Consider the following 22,495-nt stretch of genomic DNA (forward strand, 5'->3'; position numbering starts at 1 on the left):
CCACGGATTATACACAGGTTGTGTATAATTACACTATAAATCATCTGTATGATGCAAGTGAAAAAGTTGCAACTATAACCTTCAAAAACCTCAACTCAAATTGCAATGTTGTTACACGTCGCGGCAAGGTCACCATAAAGGTAGCTCCACAAGGCACGACCTCCGTCCCAAAGCAGTACAATCTTGTGGAACAATTAGACAAAACCCCTGTGCTTATATCCATTTTAGAGCTTTTGCGCCTATCGCCATCTCATAAAACTATCTTGGATCAAGCCCTCCAAGAGGCATCAGTCCCTGCAAATCTGAATACAGACCAATTTCAAGCCATGGTTGGAAGTCTAAAGTCATCACCTTGTCTCACTTTTTCCGAAAGAGACAACTCTTCCTTCCAACAACCTCATAACGCTTCGCTACACATTGAAGGCTTTATCAACCAGCATAGGATCAAGCGAGTCTTGATCGATAATGGAGCAGGCCTGAATATTTGTACACTACAGTTGGTCACAGCATTGGGATATGCAGTAGAATCAGTGGATCCTCGCAAAAAGATCACAATCAAAGCCTATGACGATGCAGAGCGTTCATCCAAAGGAGCTGTGGTACCCCCAATCCAAGTGGGCCCCGTGGTAAAGCACATCATCTGTTAGGTTCTGGACCATCCTCTGCCATACAATCTATTGTTAGGAAGACCTTGGATACATGCCATGCAAGTCATTCCATCTACCCACCATGAATGTATCAAGTTCCCACATAACAGTATAGAGATCACAATCTTGGGCGATGCAAATCCCTTTGCATACTGTCGTAATATTAGCCATCAACCAAAGATTACTGTTCCTAATAATAGAGAAGCCATTTCCTCCACATCATATATAAGTCCAGCCTCTCTTGCTAGTTCAAACACCACTACACCAAAGCAAGAAAAGCTTAAGATGAAAGTAGCAGAGGAAGGTCCTGGGGAATACAACTTGAGTCAACTCTTTTGTGTGGGACAAATGCCCACTTCTCCTTGAACACATGGTAAACCATAGCAACTACTCCAGCAACCACTAATCACGCCTGCATGTGCTTTGACGCCTTTCATCCTTGGAAAGAGTCAAGAAAAAGAAACCCAAGATGAGGACTTGGCGGACTGGATCTATAAAGATCCCATCACCACTGATATACCGCAAGTTAGACTTCCCACAGATCAATATGGCAAAGGTCTCCTCATTATGCAAAGAATGGGGTATGATGGTCAGAGTGTTTTGGGATATTGCAAACAAAGACGACATGAACCTCTATTGCCAGAATTAAAACCCAAAGGTAACACAAGCCTAGGCTTTGAAAAAGAGATCTTTCCTAAGCTCAAATTCAAAGGAAAACCCAACAAACCATTTTGTCTGCCTACTGCAAAAAGGACACCTTTCATAATCAAAGTAGCATCACGCACCATCCCAACTGCCCCATCGAGGCTCAAAACCCTAACACAACTATCACCAATGCCACTCATCCCACCAAACGAACTCGTAATCCCATCGACAGCACCATTAGCAGTAGCAACTGTATCAGAACTCACAGCAGCATCTATAGCACCAGCAGTTGCAGCAGAAGCAACTAAGTCAATATTACCGATACTCTCTGTAAAGCGAAAAATAATCGAACCCTAGTTGCTCTCCCCTCATCCAACTCCAAGGAGAGAGAAGGGAGGTTACTAGGGTTGACGGTTTTCACTTAGGGGAGACTTTACATTCAAAAGAGGGGTTGAAACCCACAAGATCCAATCCCACACAATGCAAGATTGGATTCTAAATGAGTTTCAAGGGTTAAGACAGCAAGGCTACCCTCTTTTGTAAAGAATGTGCATAGAATAATCAAGCTAGGAATGCATAGAAAGTGAGAAAGATTCACTTATAAACTGAGATAGGGATATAGGATGAAGCTGCGGACCTGGAATTAGCAGTAAAATGTTGATACGGCGCTGTCCTAAAAATTTGAGCAAAAGTTGACGGGACGATGGCGCCGGGCGTGCACACGGTCCTCCGAAAAATCCGCGAAACGAAGGGGGATCTGTTCGTCTCTGCACAAGGATTCCAGATCTTCAATCTCAGCCGCGTACCTGCAACCTACACACAGAAAAGCGAAGACGATTGGGGGGTTAGGGATTAGGGGTTTGCCCTTAGGTCAAACCCCGGTTTTGGAATTAACCAAGAAATGAGAAATGTTGTAAATGTAAATGATTGTAATGCAAAACAAGTACTAATACCTTGTTGTAAGGATGTTTGTATCCTTATGTGCGAAGGTATAGATGTTGTCGTATGTTGTATGTTGTATGTTGTAGTATGTGATCTCCTCTTCAATGGTTGAATCCTTGTCTTGAATGCAACACTTAGCCTTGAATGGAGACTTAAAATGATCAATTGCTTGAAGGAATGTTGGAATGCTTGAATGCTTGAATGTTTGAATGTTTGAATATCGTTTCCACGCCTTTTTCATCTTACTAAAATGAGAGAGGAAAAGTAGTTTATATACTTGCCAATTAGGGTTAAAAGACTGATTTTCCCGACCTTAGGCCGACCAGGAAATGTTATTTTCCAATTTGCAAAAGAAAAGACCCGAAGTCCCATAGGAGACCGGGCCCAAAATAGGGCCAGGGACCAGGGCGCTGGGCGCCCTGGTCCCACCTCCTGGGATAGCAGGGTGCAAGGAGGGATCAGGCAGGGTGCTGGAAAAATGCAGTTTTTGGTGTCGTGAGCAAGTTTCGGGGTCTCCATTCGGGTTCCGAGTTGCGTCGCCATCGTGAAGACCAAAATGCGGTCGAAATTGCAAGTGTCGCAATTTTAGGACGCTACATTTAGCCCCCACTTTAGCGGGAGTATAAGCGTACGCTCATACTTTCGGTAAAGTACAAGGAAACAACATTGAAAGACTTTCACCATGTCAAGGAGGCAAGAAACACCAAGCCCCCAGTGGACTAGGGATCTTACGACTTCAATTGACAAAGTAAAAAGGAAGATCACGAGGGAGAACCATGACTGTCAGTAGTAAGGTTCCCTCACTATGAGTCATGCAAGAAAAATACCAAAAATTTTCAAGGCAAAGCTAAGTTCGCCAAGAAATTTTCAAGTATCCTGAAGGGATAGACGGGGTGTATGCCCCCCTACGTTAAAGCGATCGCACACGCCTCAACGGGGGTGATTGCTTTAACGTAGTGATACACATAAGAAATAAGAAGGGAAAGGAGCACGTTATCACAAAGATTTAGCCCCCAAGTGTGAGATAAACCCAAGGATAATAGACACAAAACATAAAGCACAAGGTGACTTCGCTTTCCTCGGGGTCAGTATGCTGTATGATAATTCATGTATATCATATGTATGTATGCATAATTGTTCTTCATTCCCCAATCAAGGAAGGTCACCTAGAAGAAGGGAACACATGTGTCTTTTGAGTCAACATGAGAGAGACCAAAAGAGATCTCAATGCTTTGCATCATCCTCAAGTAGACAACACAAAGGACAACAAATAGAAGAATGAGAATAACACATAGAAGAAGTAACAAAAGAGAGGAGGAGAGAATCTGCTATGCTAATGTAACTAGTCTAGCACGTCATCTACCCCCCGATCTTGCTGATCAATGTTTCGGGAAGGCAGGGAACACGCTAGAGGAGGAACATCTAACACAGCAGATGGAGCTATCACAAGATCCAAACAAGGGCTATGTTCATGTTCCGAGCCACGTTGTTCTTGTCTAGGAGCTAGGATAAGTGCTTTAGAAAATTCATTAGATAAATGGTTATCAATATCAACAAGTTCATATTCACTATCAGAAGCAATAGGAGTAACATGTTCATCATGAATAACATTTTCATCATCATCAAGATTTATAAAAATAGGATCTTCAACTCGCACAAGATCAAGACCATCATGCATCTTATGTTTAGGAGATTTTGGAGAGAATGGAATAATGCTTGTTGAAGGTGTTTTTGGAGATTGCGAAGTTTGAGAAGCAGCTGCCTGAGCTCTAAGACGACGCTTTCGTCGGCGTTCACGTGTAGAACGATTTCGTCTAGTCTTAGTAGGAAGTGGACAAGTTTGAGGAAGAGGAATGTTCTCATCCTTATCACTTGGGTGTTTAAGTTATGGTCTCTTAGGTTGGATAATAGGAGAGGAGGAAGGTCTCTTCTCTTTATAAAAGGACGGAGGAGGAACTGCTCCATATAAAGGAGGAATTTTTGGTTTAGGAAGAAGACCAAGTCCATCATGACGAGGAGGTATAGGTCTACTTTTAGAAGGTTTATTAGGCATAGACATAGTCACATCCATAGGAATGGGTTGGGAATCTTCTTGAGGAAAGACATTAGTTTTATCTTTCAAAGGAAGAACTTCCTTCTCAAGAATGATAGGAATGTCAAGTTTGGGTGTTCTAGGTTCACTTAGAGATAGGATCATATCTGATTTCCACTTTTGATAAGATTTGAAAAGATGATCACTTCGCGGAGGAAGGGATTGGAATTGTTTAGGCCAAAAATAATCAATAGGAACACTAGAAGTTCTTTTAGCTGGTTTAAAGAGACTATGATTGACAGTAACAACTTCACCATTATGGGGAAATTTCAAACACTTATGAATAGGAGAAGCAATAGCTTTCATGGAAGATAGCCAAGGATAGCCAAGCTTCACACGAAATTGTTCGGATGAAGGAATAATAGTGAAGTTCACATCAAGGGATTTGTTATGGACCTCAATATGCAATGTAATAGAACCAATTGCAGGAGAAGAAAATGCATCAAATAATTTTACAATCACATCTGTTTTGTCATAGATCACTTGATTCAATTGCAAAGTAAAAAGAAATTCTTCAGTAATAACATTAACCATGCACAAAGGATCAATAAGCACTCCACGGCAAGGTGTATTCTTAACTTTTGCAACTATGTATAAAGGACCATCTGGTGCCCTGATAGTTTCACTAGAATCAAATGTGATGGAAGGTTCTTTAGGGTTTTCTTGCTGCTCTACAAAGTTAATCACATTCGGAGTCATAGACACAAGACCATCAGATGAAAAAGAGGAATCATTAGTCTCAATTGCATTAGAGGTATGAGAAGGTAGTGGATCAGTAAAAATATGAAGATTTTGGTTAGGAGGAGTTACAGATGTGTTGCCTTTATCATTCACTCCAGAAACAGAGATAGTATTATTATCAATCAAATCTTGAATTTTACCCTTTAAAGCAAAACATTTTTCAGTATCATGCCCAGGTTGACGATGAAATTGACAAAAAGCTTTGTTATCAAAATAAGGTGAATTTATCTTTGCAGGATCAATTTGCCTTATAGGAGGAAGAGTAAGCACATTTTGTTCCAATAACTTATTCATAATACTATGCAATGATTCATTCAAAGGAGTATACTTTCTTTCTTTCTTGAAAAACTTAGAAATAGGAGGCACATCTGATGCTGCATTCACATTGTTGTTGATGATGTTTTCATTGAATTTGATGGAATCTCTGTTCGGTTTAAACTTTCCAAATGGTTGTTGACTACTATCACCCTTATCACTCGGAGCCATAGGATGTGATTGTTCCATTTGACTCACAGTCAGTTGATAATTGTGAAGAGTTGCACACAACTGTTGGAAAGAAGTAAACTCAAAAAACAAAAGTTTATCTCGAATATCTTTTTGTAAATTAGAAATAAAGATTCTTTGAATATCATTGTCAGGCACTGGAAAAGAAATTTGAGCATACAAATGCTTATATCTACCAATGAAATCAGTCACTTTTTCTTTAACACCTTGTTTACAATGCATTAAATCAATCAAAGTAACTTTAGGACTTATATTGTTTTGAAATTGTTGAATAAAAGCATTTGCAAGTTGTTCGAAAGAAGTAATAGAATAAGAAGGCAACGAGCAATACCATTATAGGGCTTTATCTCTCAATGTTCTAGTAAACAGTTTTGCAAGCAACCTTTGGTCATAAGCAAAATCGGTACATATTGTTTGAAAAGTCTTAACATGTGTTAGAGGATCACCTTTACCATTATAAAGCTCCAAATGCGGGATTTCGACATGTTTAGGAGGGATAGCCCGAACAATGTCAAGAGAAAGTGGGCTCGCAACATCAAATGTGGGCACACTAAACTTAGATTGATTCATAGAGGCAATTTGTTGCTGTAAAGAAGAGACAGTCTGTGCAAGATTGTTAATGGTCGCTTCAGTCGAAGAATTCATATTAGATGTGTTAGATTGAGATGGAGGTGTTATGTTATTGAAAGAAGGTAAAGAGTAAGGTGGCGGGATACTATGATAGTTAGTCATAGGAGAGGATTGGAAAGGAGGAACACTACAAGGAGGAATGGAATGGTTGAATGAATTGCCCCCTTGTGTCATGTTCATTTGTGGAGATGTAATAGGAACACTCATTGAAGGAATGAATGAAGAAGCCGGATTAAATGAAGGAAGAGGGTTGATTGAAGAGGAAGGATTGCCCCCATGACTAGTGATCATAGGCGGAATGTCTTGTATTGAAGTAGTCATTATGTTTGATGTAAAAGTAGGTATGCTAGCAATAGAAGTTGTCAAAGGAATAGAATGATTGACTTGAGTGGGAGGTTGTGTATAACCTAAAGTTTCAGCACAACTCTTCATAGGCATCACATTCGAATCCACAATGTGTGCAATACCACGCAAAATATCAATTCCATTCTTATCACTTTGAAGCATATGTTTTAGACCCTCAATTAAAGGAAGAGCTTGACTATCGGGGTATTCTTGAGACATCCATTGTCGAAAATCATCAAATTGATTATCCAATTTCGCAAGTTGTTCTACAGAAACCTCATGGAGAGCTTCTTCATCATTAAGAGGATTAGAAGAATTACCCATGTCCTCGTTAAAAAGGCTATTCAAATTAGGTTCCATCTCCTCAGTAATTAAACCTTGGAAAGACTTAATTCTAAGGCTTCGTCTAACGGGAATAGTGTAAGTAGGGCTTATTGTTGTAAAACTCATGCACTAGAGAGGGAGAGAAGATTTTGAATTTTAGAGGTAGCAAATTTCAGTAAAATCAGCCAATCTTCTAGATTTAGGCTGTTAAATGCAATCACGACAATCTCCCGAAATTTCGAAAAAAATGTCAGGGACCGTGGCGCTCAGAGTGCACACGGTCCTAGCAACTTTTTTCGAAATTTGCAAGGATGAAAGTTATGATGATTTTAAAGCTAACCTGAAAAAATTGAGTGATTTTACGATCTGTAGATAGGCCAAATTAAAGTTGCAATCTCAAAATTGAACCCTACCAGGATTGTCGAAAAATGCAAAATTTGAATTTTGAAAAAGAGAGGGAAACTGAAATTTTGAATTTTATGATTTTAGAGGGAATACCAAAAGCAATGCAAGTTTTGAAATTTAAAAGTTGACTCAATTTCACGCAAAATTCAATTTTGAAAACGGAAATCAAAGTTGTTGTAATTAAGCACTTAATTTCAAAAGTCACAAATTGCAAGAATTTGAATAAAGCACTGAAATTTTGAATGAATGCAAACACACTTTTCAGATTTAGGACAGTAAGAACATAATTTTGACACAAAATTTCAATTTCAACAATTTTTGAATGATTAGAAGCCTTAAACCAAACAATCACAAGACCAACTTTGACTGTAATTTTGAAAGTGTTAGAATTGATAAAATTAGCCAAAATTCTGGATTTTAGCAGAAAAATAAAGTAAGATCTAGCTCCCGAAATTTCGAAAAAAATGTCGGGGACGATGGCGCTCGGAGTGCACACAGTCCTCGCAACTTGTTTCCAAATTTTCAGGGATAAAAGATATTATGATTTTATTGCAGAATCCAAAGTTACAGCTGATTTGGAGATGTTTTGATCAGTGAAATTGTCGGACAAAGGTTGAATCAAGAGGGTTTCAAAAATTAGGGTTTTGACACTTAACCACTTAATTTTCAGAATTAAAGCACAAATATGAATTGATAATTTGCAATAGAAGGGTAGATCTGAAAGAAGCATTAACATTTAGACATTCGCAAGCTCAATTACTAAAAAGAAAATTTAGGGTTTTCATACAATTAACCTCTAAAATTTGCAAAAGATCAAAAATGGAAATGTAATCAAGGAATCCAATTTTCAGATCTAATTATGAATAATCAGAAAGGATGTTCACGTCGGGTTCACCAAAATGTAAAGCGGAAAATAATCGAACCCTAGTTGCTCTCCCCTCTTCCAACTCCAAGGAGAGAGAAGGGAGGTTACTAAGGTTGACGGTTTTCACTTAGGGGAGACTTTACATTCAAAAGAGGGGTTGAAACCCACAAGATCCAATCCCACACAATGCAAGATTGGATTCTAAATGAGTTTCAAGGGTTAAGACAGCAAGGCTACCCTCTTTTGTAAAGAATGTGCATAGAATGATCAAGCTAGGAATGCATAGAAAGTGAGAAAGATTCGCTTATAAACTGAGATAGGGATATAGGATGAAGCTGCGGACCTGGAATTAGCAGTAAAATGTTGATACGGCGCTGTCCTGCAAATTTGAGCAAAAGTTGACGGGACGATGGCGCCCGGCGTGCACACGGTCCTCCGAAAAATCCGCGAAACGAAGGGGGATCTGTTCGTCTCTGCACAAGGATTCCAGATCTTCAATTTCAGCCGCGTAGCTGCAACCTACACACAGAAAAGCGAACATGATTGGGGGGTTAGGGATTAGGGGTTTGCCCTTAGGTCAAACCCCGGTTTTGGAATTAACCAAGAAATGAGAAATGTTGTAAATGTAAATGATTGTAATGCAAAACAAGTACTAATACCTTGTTGTAAGGATGTTTGTATCCTTATGTGCGAAGGTATAGATGTTGTTGTATGTTGTATGTTGTATGTTGTATGTTGTGATCTCCTCTTCAATGGTTGAATCCTTGTCTTGAATGCAACACTTAGCCTTGAATGGAGACTTAGAATGATCAATTGCTTGAAAGAATGTTGGAATGCTTGAATGCTTGAATGTTTGAATGTTTGGATATCGTTTCCACGCCTTTTTCATCTTACCAAAATGAGAGAGGAAAAGTAGTTTATATACTTGCCAATTAGGGTTAAAAGACTGATTTTCCCGACCTTAGGCCAACCAGGAAATGTTATTTTCCAATTTGCAAACAAAAAGACCCGAAGTCCCATAGGAGACCGGGCCCAAAATAGGGCCAGGGACCAGGGCGTTGGGCGCCATGGTCTCGGGGGACCAGGGCGCCCTGGTCCTTCAGGACCAGGGCGCTGGGCGCTCTGGTCCCACCTCCCGGGACAGCAGGGTGCAAGGAGGGATCAGGCAGGGTGCTGGAAAAATGCAGTTTTTGGTGTCGTGAGCAAGTTTCGGGGTCTCCATTCAGGTTCTGTGTTGCGTCGCCATCGTGAAGACCAAAATGCGGTCGAAATTGTAAGTGTCGCAATTTTAGGACGCTACACTCTCGGTACCATATTCTTTTATCCCCATCAATCTTCCTGCAGCACCGATCATTACAAAGGTACACCAACCAATCACACCTGCAGTATTTAACTCAACAGACATCCCAGTATGGTATAGTAATCGGATGCTGGAAAGTGACTCAAAGACCGACTCACATGAGTGGGAATTTGATTCTGTACAGCTTAACACTTCAGATGAGGAAGATGCATCACTACCTTCGCCACGCAAAGATATCCCTGTTTATGGAGAAGCACAGATAAAGACCACTTGGGTTCCTGAACTGGAAATATCTTCCACAAACCCTACGTCTCATCCTACGCCTGATTCTGACAAGGAGAGTACCATTAACGACCTTCACCATAACATCTTAACCCTCACTGATACATCTAACGCACTTAACCTAATCGATGAAGTAATGCCCATTATCCACCCTGAACTCATCGAATGGAACCAACCAAATCCCCCATGTCTTGACTTCTTCCAAAACGATGAGGCCATCATTGACTTTTTGGAATTAAGGGATAACCTACCAAGCGAGGATCACAAAGCTGGATTCGCCACTGAACTTAATAGCGCTGCATACTTCGGGGCGGATGCCAAACCTTTCAGCTGCAAAAATATAACAATAAAACATGGATCCTCCAGTGAAAACCGCACTGTGACACTGTTTGATCCAACAAAAGTAAAAAGAAAGAGCGTATCCAATGGTGAAAACCTCTCTGAGGCGCCTGAGGATGAAGGGTTTGACATTCTCCCTGCTAATGCACAACAGGAACGATCAACGATTCTCATCGAGGAAACCAAATAATACAATGTGGGGACTCTTGAAAATCTTCATCTCATACATCTAGCCTCTCTTCTCACTCCAAAGGAACAACCTAAGTTTATAGAGTTCTTTCAGAAGTGTTAGATCAACTTTGCATGGTCATATGCGGACATGCCTGGGCTTGATCCTGATTTAGTCATGCATCACCTTACCGTAGCAGAAGGAGCCAAACCTGTCAAGCAAAAGCTTCATAAGATGCATCCTCAAATTGCAGTACTAGTCAAAACAGAACTCAAGAAACTCCTAGATGTTGGTTTCATTAGACCAATTGATTATGCAGAATGGATCTCCAACATTGTGCCTGTCAGCAAACCAAAAGGGGGCATCCGCATTTGTACTGACTTCAGAGATTTGAATAAGGCATGTCCTAAGGATGACTTCCCCTTACCAAATATCGACATCATAGTAGACCTGACAGCAGGACATGCCATGCTTTCACTCATTGATGGCTTTTCAGGATACAATCAGATAAAGATCGCACCAGAGGATCAACATAAGACGGCCTTCACGTGTCCATGGGGCACATATTGCTGGAATGTAATGCCTTTCGGTCTCAAGAATGCAGGAGCAACCTATCAAAGGGCAATGACCACCATCTTCCATGACATGATGCATACTATGATGGAAAATTATGTTGATGACTTACTAGCAAAATCACTCACCAGAGAAGGGCATCTCCCCATCTTAAATAAAATCTTTGATAGACTGGAACAATATCATGTTCGACTCAACCCAAAGAAATGTGTCTTTGGAGTAACCTCCGGGAAGCTTCTAGGATACATTGTCTCAAGCAAAGGTATTGAGGTCGACCCAGCAAAGGTAAAAGCAATCATGGACATGCCACCACCAAAGAATATCAGTCAGCTAAGGACATTACAAGGGCGGCTTCAATCCATCCGAAGATTCATTGCACAATTGGTTGATAAGAGTCACCCATTTACACATCTACTACACAAGAACATCCGCTTTCAGTGGGATGCCAGATGCCAGCAAGCATTTCAGACGCTTAAAGACTATCTCATGAATCCACCATTGTTGATGCCACCAGATCCAAGTAGACCATTGTTATTATATATCTCAGCGACAAGTACAGCATTGGGTGTACTATCGGCACAACATTATGCAGAAGGAAAAGAGTGTGTTGTTTACTACATCTCTCGCACACTGGTGGGCTATGAACTCAATTACACACCTATTGAGCGAGCTTGCTTAGCAGTAATCTTAGCAGCCACTAAATTGAGGCACTATCTGTTGACACACAAGGTACAACTCATCGCAAAGACTGATCCACTCAAGTATTTACTCAGCAAAGCAGCATTGACAAGCCGCTTGGCCAAATGGGTGATGATTCTAAGTGAATTTGACATCGAGTATGTGGACGTAAAGGTATCAAAGGTCAAGTCATTATAGATCAGTTGGCCGATGCACCTCTCATAGGCGAGAATCCTCTCATTTCCAATTTTCCAGATGAAGAGATATTCATGATCACAACAACACAACCATGGAAATTATACTTTGATGGTTCATACACTAGGCATGGCTCGAGGGTAGGCATTCTGTTTATCACACCTCAAGGTGACAGCATCCCGAAGTCTTACAGGCTCACATTTCCATGCACTAACAACATAGCAGAATATGAGGCCTTGATCACAGGACTCAAATTAGCCGTACAATGGAAATTACAAAAACTACAAGTATATGGTGACTCACAATTGGTCATTCGACAACCAACTGATGAATATCAGACAAAGGATGATAAACTCATGTCATATAAGCAAATGGTGGACAATCTAAAGTCATCATTTACTACTATCACTTTTGAACAGATACCAAGAGATCAAAATCGAGCTACTGACGCTATGGCTACCATCGCATCTCTCCTAGATCTTCCACAGAATTCAACACGCTACGAGTTCTTGGTAGAACAGCTTTGGATTCCCGCTTATGATATCCCCGAATCCGAAATGATATATCGCCTTGTAGGTTCCGAATCCCCATGGTATGGTGAGTTCTACACCTATCTCCGCGATCATACCCTTCCTCCCAACCAATCCAATAACCAACGAAAAACCTTCATTCGCCAAACCGCTCAATATACCATTATTGCCGAAACCCTATACTGACGCGGTCTTGATGGTACTCTCCTTCGATGTCTGAAACAAGGTGAGATAACAAAGGCTTTGGAAGAAGTCCATGAAGGAATTTGTGGGACTCACTCAAGTGGTCCGTCACTAGCCAAGAAACTCCTACGCAATGGATACTATTGGCCATCTATGGAAAAAGATTCCTACTACTTTGTCAGAAAATGCAAGAAATGTCAAGTTCATGGTGACCTGATACATGCACCAGCCCAAGAACTACAACCAATCACAACACCATGGCCTTTCTGTCAATGGGGTCTTGACCTTGTGGGTAAGATTCATCCATCTTCATCTAATGGCCACAAATTCATTATTACCGCCACTGAATATTTCACAAAGTGGATCGAAGCTGTTCCACTTACCCAAGTCACCGGCAAGCAGATCGCCTCATCCATCCTCAACTACATCATCTGCCGGTATGGTGTACCCATGTCCATCATCACAGATAACGGTCTTCCTTTCAAAGATCAGGATGTTCGTGAACTTTGTGAGAAATTTCATATCCAACATCGTTTTTCCACTCCCTATTACCCACAAGGCAATGGTCAGGCCAAAGCATAAAATAAGAACATATTAAGAATCCTCAAGAAGACAGTCAATGATGTCGGCCGTGATTGGCACGTTCAACTAAATCCAACGCTATGGGCATATCGAACTAGCATTCGAACCCCTACAGGTGCAACTCCTTATTCATTGGTCTATGGTGCAGAAGCTATCTTACCTATTGAGATCGAAATACCATCATTACGAGTTTCCTTGCACAATCTCATCGATGACGAAGCCTACAGAGTATCCCGTCTTCAGGACTTAGAGTTACTTGATGAGAAGCGACAAGCTGCGTACAACCATCTCAAAGCCTATCAGCAGCGCATGAGTAGAAGCTACAATCACCGAGTTAGACCTCGTACATTTGAGGTAGGTGATCTTGTTCTACGAGAGAATCCTCGTAATCAACCAAACAGAGAACATCAGGGCAAGTTTGAATCAAACTGGCTGGGCCCATATGTTGTCACTACTGTGTTTGGGTCCGGAGCATATCAGTTGGCTACATCAGAAGGCGAACCGCTTGCAGATCCAATCAACAGCATGCACCTCAAACGGTTTTATACCTAAGGTGTACAGAGCATCAGGCTCCCCTACATACCAGAAAATACCAAAAAACATTCAGAAAAATGTCCTGAAGAAAATACAAAATCACCAAAAAGAGTAAGAGAAAAATCATGCATCTAAACGGTGAACAACCACTCTGGTGGCACCTTGGGTAAGTACGATGGTGAAAACCTGGCAAACAGGCGCCACTCGTAAAGGTTGTGGCTCCATTGTCTTTCAGACTTGTTGCGATCACATCTACTTCATACATACATCCATCCATCCAAAACCATGGCTTGTTATTCCTCTGCAATTATGATAGTACTCCATACATCTTGCATCCCGCTTTTTCATAGTCATGTCTAAAACTGGGGGCAATGCCTTTAACCTATTGATGGAAGTGGATTCTACATTGTCTTATGATTCATTAAGTTCTTCATTCGAGCAATCATCAAAATACCAAAAAAATTGGAAAATGTCTCAACAAAAATACCAAAAATATCAACAAACCATTGAAAAATCCAACAAAAACATGGCAACACCTTGTACATACTCATCCATGCAGATACCAAAACAAACATTGACAAAATACTCACATAATGACCATTTACCGATCAAACCACACAATCAACATCAACAAAATCGGAAACTGTCTTCAACAAGGATGCATCCTTCCTTACCAAAACAAAGACAAAAGTGACGTTTTCTTTGACAAGAAAAATATGTTAAGCTGTCAAATACTTGATTGGTTTGTGAATACAATCATTCGTTTATCTGTATCGGGATCTTTCAGCATTGTTTTGTATCGTTTGCACATTATTTCCAATGAAGTTCTGGGGCATGTACTAATGGTGTCTATGTGGAAAGTTCACCAAGCTACGTAATCATATGCAAAATACAGTCATAAATCACTACGGCTTGCTGACTACAGCGTATGTCTTGACCATATGAGCATGAACCATTACCAAGGATCCATATTCTTTATTCTTTATGTATATACTGTTTGTTTTCACGTCCAAATGCTCATTCTTTGGTTCCTCCTCATCCAAATTGGATAAAGGTTTTATCTCTTAGTACGGTATGCACTTGTCTCAGAATATGATCAGCCTAAGATCAAAGAGGACGATCCGAGTCATGCATGAATGGCGATAATCCTTGTCTGTTCCGCAAGCAATACTCTGGTCGACTTGACCCTTATATCAAGTCGTTTGTATTAACTTGCTATATAAAATCCATGAAAGGAATACTCAAGTCATCTTGAATCATTATGTCAAGATGCTTGTATTCCCTTCCAACATTTTAAAGCTCAATGATGAAAATAGAGCACTATGGATCATCATTTCATCTCATCTGTTTATATATTGCATTCCATTGCATATCACCCATCCATTCACTCATTCATATATAAGATTTATATGCAAAATGTGAAAATCAAGCTGGTTTTGGAAATAATCACGACCGAGTACTCTAATACATCATCAATGCATCATGCAAAGTCTCAAAAACCTTGCATTCCTCATGGTCATATCATCATTACATTTAGTTGCATCTTGCATTAAGAAACATTCATGTCATTTTTAACTTAACATTGCATATAGTTCATTTTGGACATTCGTTTTCATAAATAATTTGCATCATTGCATCAATCATAAATAATTAGATTCATTCGTGGGATCAAATTGTCTTTTGATTGTTTTTAAATCATTTACTAGACATTCATTTAGTGTCAATTATCCATCATCCTTTCATTATCCTTTATCATTTAATATATTGCATACATTCATTTATAATTAAAAGGTGCATTCATTCATTATTAAGTACCTTATTATGCTCATTTTAGGATTCATTTCACATTACATTCGTTATCCTCTTTTTAATTGCATTAAGGTGCAGTTATTACAACCATAAGTTATAATATCATCACATTATCATTTTTACTTAAATCATATTTAAGCATTTAAAATCATAAAATCCACTTGTTTATAAAACATTGGTTCATAACATTTTATATCCATTATATATATGCATTCATTTAAACATTATCACATAAACATTTGTACTTTACATTTTGTTTATCCATATTACATTCATCTAAAAACATCTAGATGCATATCCATACATAACATCATTCATTCGACCATTGCATTAACATCATCATATAAATCATCTCATAATTATATCAAAATAGGAAACACCAAAATCCTATTCCTAACTCACAAGCATACATCATCATCATGGCATTACATACATAAAGCATTACATCAAAAATCACAACAAATCATACATATATAAACCTGCATTCATATGTCAGTATTCCACATCATAAATCATCATAAAAACATGCATATAAGAAACATCTCATCAATACATACATATACACATATCCATCTAAGCAATAAACTCATCATCCTGCATAAACATCCATACATCATCAACGGCATATCATCAAAATATAGGATCTCCTCATATATATCATCTCATATATCAGAGTACAATGAAGTCTACAAAATCGGCTACCAAGAGCCATCCAAGATACAGTCCAAAAAATAGACAATGATACAATACATATATGCAAAAATGCTCTCTCAAATGCCACTCTGGCCAGATACTGTACCACCACCTCCATCTCCACCTGCTCTCCCACTGGTGCTCGCACCACCTGATCCATCTCTCCATGGAGGCCTCATCGAACCACCACTCCCTCCTGCATCCCCTGATCTCTCCCTCTGCAACAGACCCATCACATCCCCACTGCTCTACACCCTCTACGATCGCTTCGATCTAGCCTGCCGCATCTGCGAATAACTGAGAGCTCGCTGACTAACTGGCACCACCTGCTCATATAAACCCCGCCAGTAGTCTATCTCTGTCTGTGCTCGTCGCATCTCCCTCATCACCTCCCCCATAGGCCCCTGTGCTCCTACTCCAACCCGCACTCTCTCCTGCAGCTCTGCAAATCTCTCCACTGCACTATCCCTCTCTCGCAGCACCACCGCCAACTCTGACTCCCGTGCAAAGAGCTGCACATCTCTAGCTGCCACCTCCGCCTCCAAATCCTCTATCTGAGTCTGCAAACGTACTATCATATGATCTCGCAGATCTTCAGTGGCTCCCTCTCCAGTATCCATAGCTGCCTCCCCTACACCACCCTCTCCAGTAGCACCCTCCCCTCTGTCCATCGGGATCTCCCTCTCCATCCCCCTCCCACTCAGCTGAACTCCTCCCTGTATCAATGGTCCCTGTGATATCTGTAGAGGCAGTCCACCTCTCCCTCTCCGCTGACTCCACATCCCCAATCCACCACCACCTCCTCCACCTCCTCCTCCATCTCCTCCACCTGCCCTCGATCCTCGACCCCCTGCCCTCCTCCGTCTCCATCCCCTCTCATCCTCAAAATCTGGGATCGGCTCTACTGGATCAGAGATTCGTAAAATCGGGTGCGTTGCCCGGTACTGCGTGTACTCATTTGTAACACCTGCATCCACGACCCTCGGTCGTATATCCCACGGTCTCGCCTGCAATGTCTGGAACTCTGCCAATGCCTGATCATATGGTAGCACTGGCCCCCATGCATACCTATCACGAATAACTCGAGCATATTCTCCTGATCCACTGGGCAATCCCTGCTGCCGCCCAAACTGTCTTAGCACTCTCCCAGGCACCTGTCTCTCCACATGGTATGCGGTTCTCCCAATGAGGAATCGGGTCATAAAAACGTAAGGCAGTGCCTCTGCATCATCATCCCATGGCTCACACTCTAAATATGGCCACCATATAACTGCATCCAGATCATCTAATGCCCGCCGCCACCACTCTAACTTCCCCAGGTGGGGCTGACTCATCATGTCACTATACATAAACATGTACGGCTGATCTACTGCTCGGAATCTCAGACTCACCGGTCGAGTCACTGGTAGGTGCTCCCAAGCCCAAATATGCAGCAGCGTCACGCCCACTGCTAAGGAACCCCTCCCCCGGTAAACCACCTCATGGAGCTCCTGGTATAGGTGCGCCAGCACGCACGGCCCCCACGCAAATCGGGTCCCCTCAGTCATCATCATCTCGATAACCTGTCCCCATCCGACGACCAAACCATGTGATCGTCTGTCTGGACAAAGAAGTCCTCCCACAATACCTGACAAAACTGCTGGAAGCGGCTCATATAACGCCGCTATCTCCTCCCAAGCAACGGAGCCATCATCAATAAAAACGTCCTCATCAAAAATCCTCTGCACTGCAAGAGTCCCCCAGGATCTGTCATATGTGACTAGCTCCCCCCGAATCGGAATCCGTAGGATGCGCCACACATCCTCTAAGGTCACTGTCATCTCCCCCTGCGCCAGATGGAAGGTGCACGTCTCGCTGTGCCACCGCTCTGCTAATGCTGTAATCAATCCGTGATTCATACGAATCACGGGCATGTGCATCACCTCATATAGACCAGTCGCGGCAATGCAGTCTATCTCCGCCTGTGTCAATCGATCCCGCAACCCCTGTGTCACAGGATGTCGCTCACGTAACTGCAACACGCGTAGCTCCTCCTGCACATGGACATTCATCAATCACCATTAGTTGTTTTGTTTTCAAACTTTCTTAAGTTTAAACCTAGACTATTAACAGATACTTTGATCAAGTATCTTCAGGTCTCAATAGGTAAGCAATCATGGCCACCTAGACTTCAACGGGCATTTATCCTAACAAATGACCTAAGTCTCATCAAGTTGCTATGGTTCAAAACAACTCCCACTTCACCTCACCATCCATCAATCATTCGCATCGAGAGATTTTCTTCATCTAAACTGGGACATCTTTTTATCCTAAAGCAAAAGCGCTATTGTACTATCAACAGCGCTAGTTTCCCAACAATAACGCTCCAACCCTAACAAAAGCGCTCAATCAGCTATCCCATAGCGCTCAAACTACAAATGTGCTCAAAGTTCAAAAGCGCTCAAACAAGCCCTCAATAGCGCTTATTAATCAACAGCGCTTAAACTTGCATACAATAGCGCTACAACAAAACGAAAGCGCTCAAACAATGGGGCAATAGCACCATTGCGGCGCAGTAGCGCTAGTTCATGGAGCAAAAACGCCAAAACCGTAGTTCCAGCGCTCTTGCTCCGACTTGACTTGGACTCAGCTAAAAACCTATCAAACATGCATAAAAATTAACTTTTCGAATTTGCGTACCGCTGATCCATAGTCGTCTGGGCGCTGGAACCGTCGAATTCGCTCAAATCTGTGCTCGGTAATCGGTATAAGCATCCTAACTGCTGCTCACTCCTCCAAAATGTCCCTATTAGAGCTCTGATTTTACACTGGTCGCAGTCACAAATGATCCTGTTTTCACCCCTTTCACCCCATTTATACCCTTCACCGTCATCGTAACTTCTCCCGCTCACCGTCGTGGTCCCCGTGAACTTCTCGATCCCCCCATTTCTCCATTTTTTCCCCGTTTTTTTCTATTTTTCACCCACGTTGCTAACTTCTTTTCTATCACCTTGCCAATTTTCATTCTTTTTCGAGAGATCGTCCGATTTTTCAAAAAAATTCGGCCCATCTCTCGAGGGGGCATACCACCCATTAAATTTACATTTTATGAGACATTTCTTCACACCTATTTTTCTTTCTTTGAAACAACGCGATAAACCGCACCGTTTCAAAGAGGGGCAAATATAGTCACACAAATCTGTCCAGCTTAATTAAATAAATAAACGCTATTTATTTGATTAAAAATCCACTAGCCATCAATTAATTAAATAAATATTTAATTAATTCATCTCCAAACATTCTTCTATTAATTAAATAAATTATTCAATTTATTTTAATTCATTCATTAAACCAAATACAAATCAATTAAATAAATAAAATCTATTTATTTAATTAAATCCCCTTTTTCCTCTTTTAAATAAATTAAATAAAACATTTATTTAAATCATTATCCCCCCCACTTGCATTTTCCTACAAATGCAACTTGCACACATTTATTGAAATAAATTAATTTATTTTTAATAAAATATTATTTTCCCTCACCACCAAATCCACTTGCAAAATCTAATCCCCTTCTAAATTCTTCTAATCCCTTCCTAATTAGCCTAATCCATCCCCTAATTATTGTCACATTCTTAAGCAAAATGGAGTCACTTCTCAAAGACTCCAAAGTCTTTGAAAAGCATTTAATGCTTTGTGTGTTCAACAAATTAACCCCCAAAGTCTTCCAAATACCACTAATGGCTCTTACATGACCATTTATGGCTCTTACATAACCATTTATGGTTATTTCAAACTTGTCCCCCCAAACATTTATTGTTTTGACCATATTCATCCATTTCACATTTGCACAAGAGTTTATCCATTGGATAAAAGCTTTATTCTTTGAATAAAGAGTTTATTCATTCAACCAACCTTAACTTTAGCTCCCGAGGTCATATCAAACATTTAATGCTTATTCCCTCCCCTCTCAGCCTATCTCACATTGACACTTGTCATCCTGGGATTGGGTTGAAAGCCCTCACATGGATTTGAAATCATTCAATCCTGACCCTTGTTGAAATTACTCAATCTCAACCATCCATTGCTCCATTTTTCCTATAAATAGAGCCCATTTCTTCATAATCCAGATCCTGAAAACTTGTATGCATTTAAGTTATAGGCATTTTAAGAGAGCATTTTAGCATAATTAACTAATATCTTGTCATTTTGGATAAAATCAATCATTTTAGTATCAATAGCTTAATATTAGCTTCTTTATTAACATTTAGAGCAATATTTCAATCTCAATCCTCCATAAGCATCCATAGTGCAAAAAGCTGCTGAGAGCTACACTATTTTGGAACTTGGAGAGGAGAGGAACAAGGGAGAAGGAACTAAGAGCATGCTAAGAGGCATTTGGAGATGCCTCATTATCTTTGTTTTGTTTGTTAGATATATTAGCATTATTTTAGTGTCTCTTTTGATATGCCTGTTTAGATTAGTTTTTGATTGAATAACACTAACGATTTTCTTGTATGTCTTGTTTTGTTTATCTTAGACTAACCTTGTCCACTTTGCAGGGCATCAGGATCAAACATTCCAAATTGAGAATTTACCAATGTCTCCAAAATCATATGGCAAACCGCATTTATTGCAAAAGGAACCTAAGGTAGTTATTCAATATCAACGTCCCACTACATTTACAAGATGGGGTGAACTTGACAAAGAAATTTTAGATGATGATGTCATAGATTGGTTTTATAAGGATCCAACTGAGACCCCACCTGTCAGGTTGCCAGTGGAATGGTACGGCAAAGGATTTACTATGCTGCAAAAGAAAGGATATGACGGTTGCAGTGGCTTAGGCCTGAACAACAATGGAAGGCTAGAACCTGTTATACCCAAGATGCGGCCTCCAACTTTAGGGTTAGGTTTTGTACCATTGCGAATTGGATCTTCATCTACCAAAGTGACCACGTGTAGAAAAGGGTGTGACTCTAATGATGGAATAACCCCTGAGGATACCCGACCCGAAACTGATTCCAATGAATGGGAGTGGAGTTCTTTTTCTTCTAGCTCTTATGCCCTTGACAATATTTTCCTTGACCCTGATAATTTGCCTATGGAAGACAAACATGAAATAACTCATCTTCCTAAAACATGTCCTAGTGCTTGGATAGAGTCATTCTGGGATCCAAGCTCCGAATCAGATACAAGCAGTTCGGATAGTGATACCACAGATGTTTACATTTTTACCATATCAGCCCTCTCTCTCCTTACAACCAATGATGACATGCCCCTCATCTATCCCTAGCTTATCCAACATGACCAATAAGAACCACTCACATTGGACTGTTTTCAAAATGACGAAGCAATTGCAGAATTCCTTGGCCTACGGGAAGGCATACCACAAGGTGATCATAAGGCAAGATTTGCTATTGACTTAGATTCCACAGCATATTTTGGAGAGTCAACTCCATCTTCCAGTCATCAAAATGAAAAAAGAAAAGAAAAAGTAAAATATCAAAAGAATAGATCTTTGAGTGAAAACCGTAAGGCACTCTCTGATCAAGCAAAAGTAAAAATAAAAGACATACATGCGGGTGAAAACCTCTCTGAGGCGCCCAAAGGTGGAAGAGTGGACATACCCCTGTCAAGTCAGGATAAATCAACATTGCTTGTGGAAATGACCGAGGAAATCAATTTGGGTACACCTGACAACCCTAAGGTCATTCATTTTGCTGCTTCTCTATCAAAACAGGAAAAGATAGATTTTGTCCATTTCTTTCTTAAGAAGAAGATCAGCTTTGCATGGTCCTATGCAGATATGCCTGGCCTTGATCCAAAACTAGTCCTTCATCACTTGCCATTAAAAGCAGATGCCAAGCCTGTCAAACAGAAACTTAGAAAGATGCATCCCCAAGTGGCTCTTTTGGTCAAGGTAGAACTAAAAAAACTACTGGATGTGGGCTTTATCAGACCCATCGATTATGCAAACTGGATTTCAAATTTGGTACCAGTTAGCAAAGTAACTGGGGGCATCAGAATCTGTACAGATTTTAAGGATCTCAATAAAGCATGCCCTAAAGATGATTTTCCATTGCCAAATATCAACATCATAGTTGACATGACTGCTGGATATGAGATGCTCTCATTAATGGATGGTTTCTCCGGCTATAACCAAATCCGCATTACTGTTGAAGACCAACATAAGACTGCATTCACATGTGCTTGGGGTACTTATTGCTGGAATGTGATGTCCTTCGGTGTTAAAAATGCAAGCCACATATCAAAGAGCGATGACGACAATTTTTCATGATTTCATGCATACTTTGATGGAGAACTATGTTGATGATTTATTATACAAATCTGTCACAAGAGATAGTCATCTAGCCATCCTGGGCCCAATAGTCATCTAGCCATCCTGGGCCCAATCTTTGACCGAATGGAAACTTACAAGCTTAGACTCAATCCAAAGAAGTGTGTCTTTGGTGTCACAGCTGGCAAATTACTAGGGTACATTTTTT

At 40.6% G+C, this 22,495-nt stretch overlaps 1 protein-coding gene across 3 annotated transcripts in view; it reads right to left on the reverse strand.

The window, feature by feature from the left end:
* Positions 1 to 15,961: 15,961 nt before the first annotated feature.
* Positions 15,962 to 22,495, reverse strand: part of LOC131059084 (uncharacterized) — a 48,362-nt gene continuing 41,828 nt past the window's right edge. For all 3 annotated transcript variants that reach the window (XM_059213936.1, XM_059213935.1, XM_059213934.1), the window contains exon 13: positions 15,962 to 18,040. In XM_059213936.1, coding sequence (XP_059069919.1) covers positions 16,265 to 18,040 — 1,776 coding nt within the window. In that variant the 3' untranslated portion in view covers positions 15,962 to 16,264. The remainder of the gene's footprint in view (positions 18,041 to 22,495) is intronic.

Source organism: Cryptomeria japonica, chromosome 11 (genome assembly GCF_030272615.1).
Source record: "Cryptomeria japonica chromosome 11, Sugi_1.0, whole genome shotgun sequence".
Taxonomy (NCBI): domain Eukaryota; kingdom Viridiplantae; phylum Streptophyta; class Pinopsida; order Cupressales; family Cupressaceae; genus Cryptomeria; species Cryptomeria japonica.